This window comes from Neophocaena asiaeorientalis, unplaced genomic scaffold (assembly GCF_003031525.2).
Source record: "Neophocaena asiaeorientalis asiaeorientalis breed wild unplaced genomic scaffold, Neophocaena_asiaeorientalis_V1.1 scaffold4, whole genome shotgun sequence".
In the NCBI taxonomy this organism is placed as follows: Eukaryota; Metazoa; Chordata; class Mammalia; order Artiodactyla; family Phocoenidae; genus Neophocaena; species Neophocaena asiaeorientalis.
In genome coordinates, this window is record NW_020173682.1 from 1,346,645 (window position 1) to 1,366,089 (window position 19,445).

The following is a 19,445-nucleotide window of genomic DNA, read 5'->3' on the forward strand; positions in this document are numbered from 1 at the left end:
TGTAAAGGCACCAAAAAATAATCATCTGGTATCCTTTGAACTGTACAGTTTTAATTCCTGTGAATACTAGTGAATTAATGTGAAACCATCCAAAAACAATTCCAGGCAAAAGTTCGGCAAACTTAAAACTGACCAAAATATTTTTATATATTTAAATAGCATGGAGGTACTTTTTTTTTTAAAAAAAAAGAACAATTGGAATGTTTTGCGCATGACATGGTTTATAACACTTAGAATCCTCTGTGTACGGTGCTGTATTTCTTAACAGTTTATTGTCAGGATCGTGTGTATGCATGCATTACGTGCAAAATGCACAGTATGTGGTGAGAGGACTGAGTATGCCTTGTAGAGTATATACTTTGTACATGTTATATACAGTAAAGACAACTTACTTAGTCATATCAGCTCAGATCTAACTACGGAGTGAGAAATTAAAGACATCAATTCAGGCAACAAAGCAGGGGACTGATAAGCATATGAGAATTGTTAAGAGAAAATATTTACTAGTAACACTGCCCTGTTCTCATTTCCTAATATCCACTGACATTTCTTCTGTTACCCGTATGGCATGAGACAGGAAAATGTAAGAAAAACGAGATGTCTTTAAACATACAATTATGGCTACTGGCATAGAATTAGGTATGACTGTAGCTAAAGTTTACATAAAAGTCTACACTGCAGCCCACAGAACGGGAGAAAATATTTGCAAATGAATGGACAGACAAGGGATTAATTTACAAAATATACAAACAGCTCATGATCAATATCAAAAAACCAACCCAATCAAATATCAAAAAAACCCAATCAAAAAATGGGTGAAAGATCTAAACAGACATTTCTTCAAAGAAGACATACAGGTAGCCAAGAAGCACATGAAAAGATGCTCAACGTCACTAATTATTAGAGAAATGCAAATCAAAACTACAATGAGGTATCACCTCACAATAGTCAGAATGGCCATCATCAAAAAAGCTACAAACAACAAATGCTGGAGAGGGTGTGGAGAAAAGGGAACCCTCTTGCACTGTTGGTGGGAATGGAAATTGATACAACCGTTATGCAGGACAGTATGGACGTTCCTTAAAAAACTAAAAACAGAGCTACCATATGATCCAGCAATCCCACTTTTGGGCATATATCCAGAGAAAATCATAAATCGAAAAGATACATGCTCTCCAATGTTCAATGCAGCACTATTCACAATAGCCAGGACACAGAAGCAACCTAAATGCCCATCGACAGAAGAATGGATAAAGAAGATGCGGTACATATATACAATGGAATAGTACTCAGCCATAGAAAGAATGAAATAATGCCACTTGTCGCAACATGGATGGACCTAGAGACTGTCATACCGAGTGAAGTAAGTCAGACAGAGAAAGACAAATACCGTATGATATCACTTATATGTGGAATCTAAAAAAAATGGTACAAATGAACTTATTTACAAAACAGAAATAGAGTCACAAATGTGAAAAACAAACTTGTGGTTATGGGGGGAAGGGGGAGAGGGATAAATTGGGGTTGACATATACACACTACTGTATATAAAACAGATAACTAATAAGGACCTACTGTATAGCACAGGGAACTCTACTCAGTGCTCTATAATGACCTATATGGGAAAAGAATCTCAAAACGAGTGGATATATGTATATGTATAACTGATTCACTTTGCTGTACGGCAGAAACGAACACAACATTGTAAATCAATTATACTCCAATAAAAAAAAATTTTTTTTAAAGTCTACATCGGTTTGTAGAGAGCACTCAGTGACAAAGAAACACAAACCTTAAACACATTTCTGTGTGACGTCGTGTGGTGACATTGGCCACAGCTACTCTTTCATGAATGCAGTGCCTATTCTATGTCTGCCTGGGACAATGGAGAAGGAGGGAGTGCTGGGGTCACAGTGTCTGATTCTATTTCTGACACCAGCACTTACTTGCTAAGTGACCGTCAGCAAGTCATTTAAGCCTCCAGTCTTTTGCTCATCTGTCAAAAGGCATTAAGAAAAATTACTTTTTAACCCTTAATGTGTTAGGCAAATTTCCCCGATTATCGTTTATCATGGTTTTCCTTTCATTGCAAGACTTATTTTAAAAGAAATAGAAAATCCAGGCAAATACTGGACAAACTGAAATGGAGCAAAACTACTTAATATACCTAAAAGTGCCGAATAAAATGCGATTAAGTTATGCTGGTAATTGGTATGTGTTGAGTATCCTAAATCGGACTCTTTAACAAAGACACTTGGGCAAATCAGCCCAATGTCAAGAGCAAACGAAGGCACTAGTCCTGTATTCTCTCTGATCCATTATACCCACCAAAAGCTTCCACAAGTAATTTTTTTCTTCTAGAGACATTTTTCATGACTCTGACACCATTCCCGTGAAATGTGACATTATAACAAAAAGGATTGCCATGTCTATGAGATTTACCTTCACTCTCCTCAATACCGTCATTCCTTGAACTGTGTATCGCTTACATGAAAAACGCAACCTCTTTTGTGCTCTGTGGTAGCTGGAAAGTTCATATGGTAAAAAGCTCTTCCTAGGGCGGATAAACTGTGAAATCCATTTTAAAATGAGGTTTTAATTACATTTCTCAATTCAGAGCCAACTTCTGGTTTTGGTGTAATTTAAACAAGAGTTTTTTTCTCTTGCAGCCATCTGTTCCTTTTCCTCAAGCCTACACTTATGTCATAATATTGAAAATGTGACGTCATTCCCTCCTATGACATCATTAAACATGTCTGTACGATAAAGACCCAAGGAGAGAACTGAATCACGTGGGAGGAAGACGCCTGTTCAAATATAGATAATGAGGAATATGTAAAATAAGTACATTGCCAATCGGAATTATTTTTCTATTGCTTTTCATTCCCAGTTACTCTCTACAGTTGAAAAGACTGTGCCATACAAGTAATGCTTTATCACAAAAAAATCCTCTAAAAAAGACAAAAGAATCTTTAAAATACCTACATATATGGGAATAAACTAGTATATTAATGTGAATGCACCATCTGAATTGATGGCTTTGAGTTTGTGTGAAACCAGAGTTCCTGGTAAATATTTAATTGAAATAATAAATTATACTTTCTAGCCACAGACGATGTTTAGGCCGTACATTATAAACTTACTTCATTCTATTCCGTTTCTATTTTTGACATTAAAAAATAAATTAAGTGAAATTCATCAATTAAGAATTTTTCAGATTTTGCAGGTAAGTTGCAACTGCCGTTAATGGTATAGAAATATACGTAGTGTCGTAAAATTATATTAACATTGAATTTATTAGGTTATAGTAGTTTATATATTAATTTCTTTTAAACATTGTATTACAACTGTTTTAAAAGTTATTTTAGGTTGTTACATCAACAATTCTAGGTGAGTTTAATAATTCTTTTAAGTAGTTGTTGAAGAACTCTCATAAAATTATAAAGAATCCCGCATGACACTATCTGTACAAATACTCATTGGTTTTAAATTAAGAAATTCAGTGAAGAGGGAGACAGGACTTTTTTGGAGTTCTTTTGTGGTAAACAATTTTTATAACAATCAGTCATTGAAATTAAACATTGTTTTAAATAAATCGGTTATATATAAACATCTCGTTATCGTATTTTTAAGTTAAAAAAATTTTTTTAATTACTTGGTCGAGTTCATAAGTTTTGGCACTGAAGATATTCTGTGCTTCTGTATGTGTCAGGCCCTGAGCTAGTCCAGTCTCAAAATACAGCGACACTCACAGCGCTTACCCTCCAGGCCCTGGAATTCACAGACTGGAGTAGCTGATCAATTCCAACAAAGTCACTGCACAGTATAATGGAAAGTGCACTAGCCTAGGAGTTCCTGGAATTCCTGAGTTCTTGATCACTTAAAAGACCCAAGCTTTAGTTTCTTCATTTCTGCAATCGTGTTAATATGCAGCATCAGTATTTCACCGGTTCATTATGAGTTTCAGAACCTGCCCTTTCCATGCTCGTGGTAGCATTTAATGATGCCAACATCTAATGAACTGCCCGTGGCAGGCCCTTGATTCTCCTTCTACACTTCTGTCACTATGGAGACCGTGTCCCACCACTTACTCTTCCTTCTTGCCCTATTCTGGTCAATGACAGTATTATTCGCCCAGATGTTAGTCTAAAGTCCCCTCCCCTCTGCAGCCCCACATGTTAAAACCTGTCTACCACACTAAGATCTCCAAATACAGCCCCTCTGATCTATTCCTCACTTAATTCAGGTCCTCATTGTCACCTGAACTACTATAATTGTCTCCAAACAGGAACCACCCCCTTAGCTTTGCTCCCTAATCTAGCCTCCAAATTGCCATCATTTGGATCTTTGCAAACACAAATCTGATTACATTCCCCCACCCCGATTTACGATCCTTCAGTGGTTCTGTGTCACCTTCAGCACAAAATCCAAACATCTTGGTCATCTGGTCCCCACCCATCTCTCCATCTCATCTCCCACCCTCTCTAGTGCATAGGCAAAATCTGGGCTAAAGCCACACTGCCCGTGACTTTGAGTAACCTATTTCCAACCTAGTCCGTCTGGTGGAAATACCCTATTCTCTGATCTACTAGGCAGAGTCTTTCTTCAATATACAACTCATCAGAGATTTTGTTCTCTACGAAGCTTTTCCTGGATGAGCCAAGCAGTGTTTGATATCTCCTTCTTTGTGTCAACCCAGTTCCTAGTAGTACTTTCTTAGACTTGGTAAGGTCTGAAAAGCCATTCTGTGTTTCCATGTCTCTTTTCCCTAATAGACACTGATCTTCTTGAAGGATGAGACCCTGTATTATTTGTCTTTTTTTCCCCGGCTCATACTTCATAGTAAGTAGATGATCAACAATTTCTTATTAGATGGATGGGTGGGTGGGTGGATGGATGGATGGATGGATGGATAGATGCGTCTCCCCTCATGCACTTTAGCTCTGATAAATTACAGCCTTATCTTCTAGAAACGACAAGCTCTTTTACCTCTCAATAGGTGTTCTCCTGGATTATCCATCCGTCACCGGACACTTAAACCCCACCAACCTACATCTGAATAGTTTTCTTCGAGACTCAAATCAAAGGAATCACCTCTCTCATTATTCTTTCATAATACTTTGTATGTATTTGTACTATAAAAAGCTTTCAACACATTTAATTGTAGTTATTAATTTAGATATCTATCTCCTTCCCTAGACTTTCAGTTCTTTGAGACAGCAGCTTAAATTTCTTATTCATAGGAGTATCCCCAGCACAAAGGCTAGCACGGGGTAGGTGATAGCACAAGACAGTAAATGTTGGCTGAATTAATTCATGAAGGTGTGCTTGAATGTATGAGACGAAATCATGCATTTGCGAGTATCCTGAAACTGTAAAAACCCAAGACAGATGTTAGGTAATGTCATCATCTTGATTGCACCACGTGTTATATCCTTTCCTCTGCTTCTTAGTTCTTGCTTCCCAGAGAGCACAAAGCTCCTTGTCTAAATTATCTCTTCACACAGACTTCCTTGTTCCCACTCAGAGTGCATTTTGACATTAAACTACACCCCTCAGATCTAGAAGATAAAGAGGTTTGAAAAACAGAATCAACTGTCTTGCGTTTTAATACTGGCCTTAAAACATGTATGTACGTGATAACCATATTCTGAAAATGAAGATAGCCAAATGGCATCAGAGAACCATTTTCTTAGTTAATAGCAATATATTTGTCATAAATATAATAAGCCCGTTCCTTACATAGAGAGAATCTGTTTACTGGTTGAAGAGCAAAAGTGTCAAACATGCAACAAAAGAAATGATATAGTATGAATAACAAGAACAAATACTTGATTCAAACACCTCGTCTTCCTCTTGGGAAATCTCAGGACATTTTACAAATGACATTGCAATCAACTTCATTCACCTGGAAGAAGGGACTTTCTCCAGTGTGAAATGCAGTAGCTCTTCTGCATCTCAAAGTCACCTCATTGACTATTTAGGGCAAGAGGTGAAAGATATGTACCTTAAAGGCTGGGGAAGACTGGAATAAGAGAGAATATAATTATTCATGGCTGTAGAATATGGAATGAGGAAAACTGGCTGCGGTTGGCACCTTCGCTCTTATAAGAAGCGCTATGAGATCACTGAGGGGCAGGACCTCCGTTTAATCCTCTTCTGACAGACGTCAAGCAGAGTACATTTTCCCCTGGTACCATTTTGACATCTGGGGTCAATCCGTTCTCCAAGTGAAAAAAAAGTCACATGCATAAATGCAACTTCAGTAGCACCTTGACAATCCCTGGAAGTCATCCAGCTGAATGTCAGTTTAATGTAGTTAAGTCACCTTGTTAGACATTCACGGTGCAAGGTGAGATGCTTTTGTGATGGGGTGTATTTCTCCATAGGTAAGTGCTGACGTAAGGAATGGAGCAGCTGAGGCGGGTGAATGCTGTCATCACAAAAGGGGCAGCAGGGTCTAAGAACATGGCTTCTGAAGATGAACGCAATTTGCATTTATTCACCACCTCCTCCTTTGGGGAGTTGAGACTTACAAGCTTTTCTGAGACTTAGTTTCCTCATCTATAAAATGGGGATGATCATACTTTTCTCATGTAGTTTTTGTAAAGATTAAATGAGAAAGGGCCGTTTATTTTGCCTGAGGATTATTGTTTTATTTTCTTGCTTCACCTACTTCTCCATCCTACCGCCTCATTAACACCTAATACCAAACTCATTTTATTTTCAGGGCTGTCTTCTGAAAAGTATGTCTGATCATTGACCTACTTTTTCCCGTGGATTTTATACTATGTTTCCTCCTTCAATAGGGAGAATTTAAGTGCACTCATGTCTTAGTTGCCTTCACACTGATGTTTAGTTATCTAGGATGTGTCACATCATCAAATGTCACTACTAATAATAATATGTATATATGTATGTACATACACATATGTATATGTATGTGTATGTGTGTGTGTGTGTGTGTGTGTGTATGTGTGTGTGTGTGTATGTGTGTGTGTGTGTATGTGTGTGTGTGTGTGTGTGTGTGTGTGTGTATTTATCCTGGCTTTCTAATGACAGCAAGTTTGTCTGCCTCCTTTTTAAACAGCATTCTCCTGATGGTCAAAATCAGCTTAATTGCTTCTTTTCTGAAATCTTCTCGCCTACATATGACTGTGAAATTTTTAAGAGTGTTTTACAGAGGGACCATTTCCCTCTAAGACACACTCCTTTCTACGTGCTGTTCTACAGGGTAAGAATTCCCAGGGATTACATTTGAAACTTCCATGTGTAGATGAATCTTACTGAACATGTCCGTCTTCCTCTAGAAAGTGAACCCTGCCTATGGTGCCATTCTTCCGATAACATTTCCAATACAGGCAGGATTTATATATAATTGACATCTGGAGATCTAGATGCCTACGTTCCCCAGCCCTCTCTGAGATGAGGTTTTTGGAAGACCACATCCATGAAGATCACTCAGGGCCTCGTGGGCCACTGTTAAGGCCCTGGCTTTTTCTCGGAGGGAAATGGGGAGCTATTGGTGGGTTGTGAGCGGAGGAGAGACCTGATCTGACTTAGGTGTGTTGATAGATTTTGGTTGCTGTATTGGAATAGACTGTAACAGAGGAAAGGTAGAGAAGTAGGGAGAGTACTTGGGAATCTATTGCAGGGATCCTGCAAGAGAAGATGGTGTTTTGGACCAGAAGGGTAGCAGGGGAGGTGGTGACATATTTGGATTCTGGTCCTGTTTTGAAAGTCAAACCAAAAGTCTATCTTGATGGGCTAGATGTAGAGTGATTCAGAGGAAGAAAGAGGAGAAAGCTCCAAGATTTTTGGCCTGAGCACTGGATGGATGGAGTTGCCATCGACTTAGCTGGAGCAGCTGGTTTGGGGCAGGACATGAGGGGTTTAGTTCAAGTTGCCTATTAGACATCCAAGTAGAGATGGCAATTAGGCATGCAAGTCTGAACTTCAGGAGAGAGGACCTCAGTACAGAAGACCCTTAATATGTGCCACTTAGTATTTGTAAGAGGCTTAGAGCAACATAAGGCTCCTAGTAAGAAAGTAAGCAATGGTCACAATTAATACAGTTCCTTCTCCTCCTCTGACCATATTATTAGAAATATCCAAAATACCTGTAATGGTCAAATCCTGTCTATTACATGTCGTTATGCTTTGAGCTACTGATTGAAGACCTCCACAAACTAAGCCTTTCTTACTTTTTTGGATAACTTCCATTTTTCAAGTGCAGTTTTTGAGGGTACTGCGGGGAGGGAACTACATTTCAAAATAAAAATTAAAACACACAATGTGCACACAAAGTCAACGTAATTCTGGAAAATGTCCTTAGAGGATAAAATATGTAGCACTGGGACTTCCCTGGTGGCACAGTGGTTAAGAAGCACCTGCCAATGCAGGGGACATGGGTTCGATCCCTGGTCCGGGAAGATCCCACATGCCGCACAGCAACTAAGCCCGTGGGCCACAGCTACTGAGCCTGCGCTCTAGAGCCCACGAGCCACAACTACTGAAGCCCGCGCACCCTAGAGCCCGTGCTCTGCAACAAAGAGAAGCCACCGCAATGAGAAGCCCGCGCACCTGAACGAAGAGTAGCCCCCACCTCGCCACAACTAGAGAAAGCCCGCGCGCAGCAGTGAAGACCCAACACAGACAAAAATAATAAAAAATTTTAGAAAAGGAAAAAAATACTAAACTTATCTCTTCCCCCTTATGTTATTTTAATTGTGTATATTTCATTTTTAAGCATGGTTCTTTGGGGAAAACAGAATATGTTTACTATAGTAAAACACATATTCTTTTAGCCTAGTAATTTTGGAAGCAAAAATGGTCTCCATGGTAAGAAGATAGAAAAGGAGTGGTATTAATAGAAGGTAGCACAGAGCTAATGTACATTTTATAGCATAAAGGAAAGACGTTTTTAGCCTCCCTGCCTTAAACAACATCGTGAACTCTAAGTTACGCTAAACTGGTGAACAGAATAAAAAGGAGCCAGCTACGATAGGATGGCTGAGTGAGTCAAGACCAACTCTCCGGCAGCAGCCCGGGACAGCAGAGTCCTCTCACACCCGGACACAGAGGCTTAATTGGTCCTCCTAGGGTTTGGAAGAGAGGCTTTGAAAATACTTCTGACCTCTTAGAAGCAGATTTATAGACATACAATAGTGCTTTAATCCTTGCATCCTGGCATTGCCAAAGTAATAGCATATCAGAATGGATAAAACCCTAATAAGACAAGGATTATCTCATGTTGCAACTCCTCTCCAAGCCCATCTCAGATCCCAAACAATCACTTCCTTCCTCTAGGTCGTTAACTCCCTTCACACAATGTTTAATGAGGTGTATTTTTTCCTTCACATTTTTTCCATATTGCCTCCTGGTAGGATTTTTTCTTTCTTTCTTTCCTATTTCTCTCTGTGCTTGAATCTCTACGATGGCATTTTGGGAGTTAATTTTAGGCATCCTTTTTACTTGTTAGAGTCTCAATTTCTTGAGATAATCTACTCGTTCCAGACTCAACTCTTCTGTCTGTAGCCTGCACTCATCCTATATTTTTCTCCTTTTCCCATTCATTTACACAGTCTTACAAAGAGTGATATTTTTACTATGATCTCTACTGAAGTGAGAAGATAGCCGTAAAATTATCATAAAATAATAAATTCTGTTTAAAAAATAAACACACCAGAACATAAATATCTGTAGGAGTATTGCCCCTCCTTTTTCTAAAAAAAATTGCAATGATATTCACATATGCTTTGGAATTAATTTTAGAACAGCTGTATGATCCTCACAAGAAAATCGCCCTGTTACCTTACCTTGGCTTCCTGTTTTATCCAGATCAGTATTACTCACCTAATTCTCCAGTCCTGATGCCAAATTTCCTCTGATAGTTTCCACAGTTCACAGCAGTCCCACTAAGGATTTTCAAAGGAATACGGAGCATATCCTGAAGACAATTCTGAAAAAGAATTACAAAATTGTTTTGGAGATGACAGCATAATTAAAATGTCTGTAGTTCCCAAGTCCTTGAGATGGGAAAACTCCCTTTTGGATGGGAATTTTCCCTAATTTCTGGTAACAAATTGAACTATTTTATAGTCACATCATAAAAGCCAACTTAAAAGTTCTTTTACTTGATTTCAACTACATTCCAGTACATAGTGTGCTTAAAACTTTGAATCTGTATATGTGAAAACTGTGCTCTTGTTTTTTTGTTTGTTTTTGGCCACACCACGTGGCATGTGGGATCTTAGCTCCCCGACCGACCAGGGATCAAATTGGCGTCCCTGCATTTGGAAGCTTGGAGTCTTAATCCCCCGGGCCACCAGAGAAGCACCTGGAAAATATGCTCTTAAGAGTAACAATATGGGGCTTCCCTGGTGGCGTAGTGGTTGGGAGTCCGCCTGCCGATGCAGGGGACACGGGTTCGTGCCCCGGTCCGGGAAGATCCCACATGCCGCGGAGCGGCTGGACCCGTGAGCCATGGCCGCTGAGCCTGCGCGTCCGGAGCCTGTGCTCCGCAACGGGAGAGGCCACAACAGTGAGAGGCCCGCGTACCGCAAACAAACAAATAAACAAACAAACAAACAAAAAAAGAGTAACAATATGTCTGTCTTATTGTCTCTAGGACTCTCCTTGGCAAGAGGGAACTACTGGAGTTTGCTCAACTTGGCTGTTACTTGGAATATGATCTCTTTAGTTCTGAACTTTTCCATTATCAGTTCAACCCGGAAATTGACATGCCCCATGATAATAAAAGAATTGAAAGGTAAACATGATGAAATCTCTCATGGTATTCCCTTTTACCATCTCTTTTGGATTTTCTTATCTGGGTGGGTATGAGCAAAGATTCAGAAAACAGTAAGCAGGCAGAACCAGGGACTTGCAGAGAAAAATATATCAATGCTGTTTCAGGAAGGCAAATCTCTATATATTATTTTGAGGAGAAAATGAATCAGCCTAAGTAGGCAGAAGCTTCGCAAAGCCTTAGTTCAGTGCAGACTGGCAGCTGATAAGAAATACAGACAATACTCAATCTCTGCTCTGACAATAAAAGAAAAGACATTTCCCCCTTTTTTACTCTTAACGAAGTAAGCTGTTTCTTTCTCAGGTTGACCACACCTGAGGTCCTAACCTCCTATAATTAATTTTTGAAATGCTTTACTTAAAATATTCACTAAAGAGGTGACTGCAACGTACAGGCTATAAGTATAATGTCTAAAGGTCAAACAGTATATAAAATCCAACCTCTCAAAATTGTCCAATATTCTGGGGGTGAAAGCAAATAATTGTACAAGTCATTCTCTGCAACCAAGTGGAAAATTTCCGGAGTCAAGGCTGGATGCTACGTGGTTTGTCTTGGTTACATGGTGATATGAAGACTGAATGCACCAAGTTAGGGAATGTGGGAGGAGAAATCGATTGGGGATTGACAGGATGACTTTATCTTGGGAACACCGCGTTGCTATCTGGTGGGGCCCTGGGATAAGGGTGTGAAGCTCAGGACAGAGGCTTGGACATAAATCTAGACATTGTTGGCTTGCCTGTGACAGTTGGAAGCGTGGGAATGAATGAGATCACTCAGAGAAGACAATGAGGACAGAGCTCTGGTGACCACCAACACTTAAGGGATGAACTCAGGAACAGACCCTCAGAGACAGGTTGAGAAATTTTCAAAGCGTTAAGAATATCAGGGAAATGCATTTTTATGAAAGTTGTTGGAGAAGAATACTTAAAGCAGAAGGGCTTGAACACTTTTAATATGTGGCAGATATCAAGTGAGATAAAGACTGAAAAGTATCCATTGGATTTCACAATCAGGAAGTTGTTTGTTTTTTTTTAATTTTATTTTTGGCTGTGTTGGGTCTTCGTTGCTGCACACGGGCTTTCTCTAGTTGCTGTGAGCGGGGGCTACTCTTTGTTGCGGTGCACGGGCTTCTCATTGCGGTGGCTTCTCTTGTTGCGAAGCACAGGCTCTAGGCACGCAGGCTTCAGTAGTCGTGGCTCGTGGGCTCTAGAGCGTAGGCTCAGTAGTTGTGGCACACGGGCTTAGTTGCTTGGTGGCACGTGGGATCTTCCTGGACCAGGGCTCGGACCCGTGTCCCCTGCATTGGCAGGTGGATTCTTAACCACTGCGCCACCATGGAAGCCCAGGAAGTTTTTATTTCAGTCAATAAGTGCAGTCTTGGCAGAAAAGGCTTGAGGAACGAGTAGAAGGTGACGAAGAGGACAGAGGCTACTCTTTCAAGAAGACTGATAGTAAAGGGAAGCAGGGCTGGAGCCCTGGAGCTAGAAGTCCAGACAGGACCAAAGGAAGGTTTTGCCAGGGAAGTGGTACCTAATCTACAGGGTTATTCTAGAATTTATATGAAATAAAATATGCGGTTTGTAGCTGAGTGTCTGGGGTAGACTATGGAAGTGGTCAGTCAATGTTAACCTAAAAAAAATCTGGACAGCTAAGAGATATAGAGGAAGGCTCCTAAGGGACAAAGAGATGGAATCTGGGCAGCAAATAGGAAGTTGGTTGAAAGGAGGTATACTTTCTCCATGGAAATGAGAGCAGGTGAGGCAGGTAATGGAGTGAGTGCAGAATGGTGTTTTGGTGAGAGGAACAGGAAACTGAGGACAGATGATCCCGTGTGATCTCTAGGGCGCCTGTGAAGGAGACATGGTCATCTCCTGAGAAGGAAGGAATGGATTCAGGGCAGGACCTTGTAGAGGAGGATAAAGGCTGGGAGTGCATGGTGAATGAATGAGAGAGATACTGCTGTGTGGAAGACCCAGTGGAGGCCAGAGATCATGACTACATGACTGTCTATTGGCACCAATGTCCATGATTTGGTGATTATTTTCCTAAAAAATGTTTTGTGTTTTGGTAATAGGACCAAAGAAATTTTGTGAGTAGAAGTACAAGATGGAGACAGAGAGCTTGAGGGTTGGGGTTCTGTCTGAAAAACGTGGTTGATATTGGGGGGACCATGGAGGGGTTGAGATGAGGGTCACGAGGTCCAAGCTGGAGGGAAGAAAGTGTAGAGAGAGATGGAGAGATGTCCAGGAATAAACATAGCAGGGGAAAATCCCTGGATGCTTGAAGCAAATGGGTGAGTACGGATAGTGGAAGAAGGTGAGCGAAAAAGTAGAAGGATGGAACTCCTGGTCAGAGTGGGGAAAGGAAGGTTGAGTGGAAGTAGTTCTCCATGGCGACACGGAGCAGAACAGGGTTCTGACTGTAGAAAACTGGTTGGAATGGGAGTAAAAGCCAAACTGCAGCAGAGAAGTGATGTCCAGAAACCGTGAGGCTCAAGCAGCAGGAGTTGAACACATGTACATTGGGTTTGAGGGGGAGGTCTTGAGCCAGGGGCCACAGCTGAGACAGCCTTAGGGTCTTTCCCCCGGGAAGTCTATCCTTACATGTATGCCTTCTACTGTCCCTGTGTACTGGCAGACCTCCTTGACAAGCTTATTAACAGTAAAATAGGCTTCAAGTTTAATATCATCACACAGAGTTGACTGACGTTACAGTAGTTTTGTATATAAATATGGAGACACTCAGCTCTACACGAGCAAACTGCTTTGACTGTTCTGACCAGAATCGCTAGGGCTTTTTTTTTTTTTTTTTCCTACTACTCAAACCAGTTCTTTGATAAACAGATTTATTGGTTTGTTTGTTTTGTTTTATGATTTTAATTTCCTTGCCCAGGAGTACCACTCAATACAGGCAAACAGGTTTCCTAAGAGTCCTACTAGCTTGGACCATACTCAGAGGTGAATATTCTCTGGAATTTGAAATGGGGTGCTGTGTAGACCTTCCTCATCTTTCATGACCTCAAAACCATGATTTCCTGATGAATGCCCTCAACACACGTTTTACAATTCATCTCGGAAATAGGAAGTTTGCTCCCAGGACCTGCTTTGTTTCTCTAAGCCCGTTTACGGCAGTGAGCTGTATCTTCTCCGCCCCTATGCTTTCCACGACACTCCTAGACCTGAAATAAAAGAGAGAATCTGCAGAGGGAGGTCTATGGGGATATGAGCTTTCACTGAGCTAAATGTAAACATTCTAGATGTACGGAAATACATCAAAAAGTGTATATGTGTGCGTGTGTGTTTGTGTATATCTATGTATCTGTGGATATATGCATCCTTAATCTTTGTAAATTAAAACCATGCATTAAGTCCCTGGACTCAAGTACAGCTCACGGTAATTACTAAGTGACTTTTGGGTTGTGTGTGGATCCCCTTGTCCCTACCTCCTGGGCACCTGATTTTCATCATTCATCAGCAGTCCTTCTCTGAGCCTCAGTAATCTCAAAGCTTTGAAGTGCAAGAACAGAGAAGCACGCTTCTGCCCACCTCTGGTTTTCAGCACCAGAAATTCTGTGTCTAACACCTGTTTTCAATCTTATGCTCCATTTCTCAATCTTATTATATCTCTGCCTTTTCACACTTTGTAGTCTCTCTCTAATATTTGTTTGCAAAACACGAACTCATTTGTATTTCTATAATTACTGTGATTTTTTGTCTTCTCATCTGTATTGGTTCCTTCCTTCTGGCGGTCTCTCTCTAAATACTGTTCTTCTACACAATGGCGCAGCATATGAGACGATCTCTTATTTTAGGAGTGACCCGGCAGTTTTCCTGATAGTCAGGGTATAATTATGTTTCTAGAGCCAGGACATTCTCTTTTTCATGAAATAACTAGTCTCCAGATTCTTGACTTAATGAGCTCGAAGGGCTCCCATTCTGAAACGAGTATCTTTCCATACTACTGCACTATTCAGCGGCTCTGTGCTTCAGGGTATGACACAGGAATCTGTTTACCCCAATGTGCCTCTGTCGTAATAAGATATCTCTTTTTCTCAGACAAGGAAAAGAGACAAAAATGCTCAGAAGAGACACAGGGGAAAGCGTACCCTAAGATTTCCTGTAAGGTGACACTCCTTTCCAGTTGCGGATCAAGGTCTGTCACACTATGTTTCAGCACTGTACATGCATCTGACAAATCTTTCTCTCTTTTCATAAACGATCGCGTAACTGCCTTAAATAATTCCCTTAAAGAGAGTTCGTTCCACAAGTAACTTCAGATCAGGTCTTTTGGACATTATACAAATCTTAGAGAGGCGGGTAATGCCCTACCCCTAGAGAGGGGTAGGTAGGGATATAGGGAATTCAGAGGTAGGGGATTAAGAGGTATAAACTATTATGTATGAAATAAGCTCCAAGGATCTATTGTACAACATAGGGAATATAGCCAATATTTTATAATAAGTATAAATGGAGTATAACCTTTAAAACTTGTGAATCGCTATACTGTACCTCTGTAACATATACTATCGTACGTCAACTATACTTCAATAAAAAGAAAGAAAGAAAGAAGCAAATAATGATGGTGGCACAGCTAGCACTCTATTCTTAGGACACACATGAGGTTCGTGTGACGTGAACGCAGATTTCTAGACAAAACACCCAGGTTGGCTCTTTTCTGGCATTCCTTTGGCCTGCAAACATAAGATCTAATCTTTAAGTATAATTTCTTTTAAAATGTATGTTCTCAGAGGGCAAGGCTTTGTGCTCGAGGTTTTTGATGCAGTGGCCCACATTTTGCTTGCTGTAGTAGCTATTAAATCTGACTCATGCACTAGAATGCCGAGAAATGCTACCGAAACAAAAAAGATACCTTTCAAATAATTAGTCCTTGGCAGAAGGCGCTACCCATCCACCTAGATCCATTTGGAAATCTAGGGATCGACAAGACAAGACAGAAAATGCCAGAGAACAGCCATGGTCTCCAACCTGCATCTCCTGCCACCAGAGACCCATGGAAGTCACGGCAGACAATGCCCAGGGTCCAGACCTATACAGATGGTGGCTGTCAGAGGTGACTGACTCACATTACAGATTACAGCACTTAACAAAGCCAAGAGGATTAGATGTTTAGACAATAGGCAGGAAGCCATTCTGTAGTCAACTGACTATAAATTTAAAGGAACAGCTCATTATTTATAGCAATCTTAATGAAATGGAAGGAAGAAAGAGTAAATTTTTATTGGCCAATTTAATCCAATGCTCCCAGACTACTACTAAGTCAAAATTCCCATCGGCTTCAAAAGGACTAGCGCAGAGGGACCGTAACTGACCTTTTAAAAATGACTAGCAATCTAAAATATGACACAAATGAACCTATCTACGAAACGGAAACAGACTCACAGACATAGAGAACAGACTTGTGGTTGCCAAGGGGGTGGCGGGTGGGGGAGGGATGGATTGGGAGTTTGGGGTCAGCAGATGCAAACTATTACACAGAGAATGGATAAACAACAAGGTCCTTCTGTATAGCACAGGGAACTCTAGTCAATATCCTGTGATAAACCATAATGGAAAAGAATATGAAAAAGAATATATATATGTATAATGGGGTCACTTTGCTGTACAGCAGAAATTAACACAACACTGTAAACCAACTGTACTTCAATAATAGTTAGTTAAAAATAATTTTTAACTTGATAGTTAAAAATAACTATCAAGCTCATCATATGCCCTTCATTTTCAAACCAACTGATTTTACTCTCAGAATGTTTTACGCGTACAAAGATTCCTTTTGTTTCCCTATTTTAATCACAAACAGTCGCTGATTTTATTTGCTAGGAGAAAAAGGAGAGACAGAGAGAATGAAATCTGAAAAATGGGTCGACTAAGCGAGGCATTTTAGAATGGAGAGCTGGCTACAAATCCAGAATAAAGTTATTTAATAAAATGCTAAAGTGGCCACTTATGCAAACTGGCACATCCTATCAGAAGCTGTCTCTAATGCAGGATTGCCAGGCATCGTCATAAATATCACAGGCTAGGGATTTCTGTGTGCAGGGAATAAGGATCACGTTCCTACTAGGATGCGGTAATATCTTTATCATCACCACACAATATTTATTAAGGGTCTCCCGGGACACGTGCCGCAAGGGAAGACGGTATCTTTATGACAACACAATAGGTTTATGAGTAAAAAGTTTAAAGCACCCTGAAAACTGTGAACGTGAGACCGCTGCCATATAATGAGTTAACATTTTTCACAGGGTACGTCTTCTGGTGGATGAGGGCTATGAAGATCGAATTCTGATGGCACATGACATACATACGAAGCATCGGCTGACGAAATACGGAGGTCACGGCTATTCTCATATACTTACCAACATTGTTCCTAAAATGTTGTTTAGAGGTATAACTGAGGCTGCACTTGATAAGATGCTGATAGAGAACCCCAAGCAATGGCTAACTTTCAAATAGGACGGTTGTTCTGAATTCATACCTTGAGTATAAAGCTTGCAGGGAACAGACAGGGATTTCAAACCCACTGTGAGATATTAATCAGAGCTACACTGGACTGACAGAGCGTTTCCTTTTTAGGAGAATTAGAAGACTTCTGCCTTCTCAGAAACTGGCTATTACATCTGTACCTTCAGGGAGTTACTGAGCCTAATTAAGCCCTATTGTTTTTCCTTAACGAAGTAAAGACAAAAGTACCCATATCCAAACAACGATTTACAGTCTACATCCCCTTAATGGAGTTTTGCTTCCTTTTGTTTTGTTTTCTTAATCTATCACCAGCACTGCATGAGAAAATTTAAAGTGTTTCTAGTTAAATTACCCCTTTCTGGAGCAATCTAATGTTTCCTGTAATATTGATGACTCTACTAATTATCCTGCTGTTCTTTAATTAATGCTTAATGAATAATATGGCACTTCAAGATAGTTTCTGCAGCGAGGGAAGTTAAATTTTGAGACTTTTTTCTCAAAAGATACTGTAATATAAATACCAATTCACAATGGTAAAAATATTGTGGAAGGTTAATTATATGCTGTTCACCTATCTATATATACTGATAATAAATCAGTTTTGTTGCCTGTGGCTTTCTGGTATCCAGTTTTCCTATAAATTTTGTTGTGTTTTGAAAAATTTGTACAAGGGGACATGAACACATAACACAGTACTCAATTAGAAAAATTCAATCATAAAAGTCAAAATATATTACATAATATAGTTTAATGAATCATTACATTTATAGTAACAAAGGCCACAATTTAATTAATAATATAGAATGCAAAAAAAAAAAAAGAGAAATGTTTGCCTTATATATATTCTCTTTATTTCCTTTACCTTTTATTTGTCTTTCCGTGGGCCTGAACAGAGAAAATAACGCTTACTTATCTGAAGAAAATGTCAGATCTATTAGAAGTGACAGTCTGATTCTAGAGCCAACTCTTTAAAAGACACCCAGCCCTGATGTTTTGTGTAAATAAAGCCTTTTTAAAACTCTCAGTTGACGTGTTCTGCTGTTTATAAGCTAATCTTTTGGTCGAATCCTTTACTATGATTTGTTACCTAAACAAAAATCTCCAAACCCTTACTGCTAATTCCTCTTTGATAAATACATATTGTTAAATGGAAATAAAATCCACTGCAATTCCTTTATGAGTTATCTTACATATTAGAAAGGCCAAATAGAATTAGTCATTATTCTTGATAAACGGGCTTACATGTGTTTAATCATATAAATCACGAGAGTTACTCAGACCAAGGCATTTAAACCAAGCAAACAGCACATTCAGATGGGAACACCAGGCATAACTCTTTTGGAAAGCTGAGGTTGGCTAAATAAAAGATATTTCTGTGGATCAACGATGGTCAAGCTTTCTGTGTATTAGAACAGAAAGTATCCAAGAGAAATGAGCCGAACAGAACAAACTAACTCCTTTAAATGAAAAAAATGCAAATGTCCTTCGCCAGTAAAACAGGCAGATTTTTCAATCTCTGTTTTTGAAATCTACTTCTCAAAGAGTCTTCAAAGGCACCTGAGAGCGGAACAGATTTTTCATTGTAATAGTGGAAGCTGTCTGATAGTTAGGACGTATCAACACGCATTTTAAATCTTTTTCTTAGATTAAAGAGATGGCTTTTGGCAGTGTACTTTAACCAGAGAGGAAGGATTTGCACTACTCTCAAAATCTACTTTACTGTCAGCTTCGGTCCACCTGAGAAAAAAGAAAAACATCGCTCATTCAAATGTATATATTTCATAAACACTGCAAAGGAGAGCTACTTCATCTCTGCAGTCCTAACAGTAACAGTCGGCCACAGAACGCAGTGAAAGTATTGATTGGCATATGGTAATAAAGAAGCCACAGACCTAATTTACAGACACATGATTTCCGGGGCATTTTAACCTAATAAAATTTAATTTTCTGGATAACTCTTAGAAGTCATCTAAATTATTTTGCTACTTCATATATTTTTGTCTTCCAAAATATATTTCAATCCAAGATAAGTCAAATAACTTATACACGTTTGTGTGTGTGCCTACACGTACACTTCTTTAAATTAAATTTTTGGGGCTATACAGCCATTGTGCCTACGGTCTGAAGCCATATATATTTTTCATCTAACATAT

General features: G+C 39.6%; 1 protein-coding gene across 1 annotated transcript in view; it reads left to right on the forward strand.

Moving 5' to 3' along the window:
• The window catches only part of PTER (phosphotriesterase related), a 63,499-nt gene extending 45,183 nt beyond the window's left edge, over positions 1-18,316 (forward strand). The window contains 2 exon segments of the mRNA XM_024750073.1: positions 10,631-10,771; positions 17,073-18,316. Of these exon segments, the coding sequence (XP_024605841.1) occupies positions 10,631-10,771; positions 17,073-17,283 (352 nt within the window). The 3' untranslated portion in view covers positions 17,284-18,316.
• Positions 18,317-19,445: the final 1,129 nt, after the last annotated feature.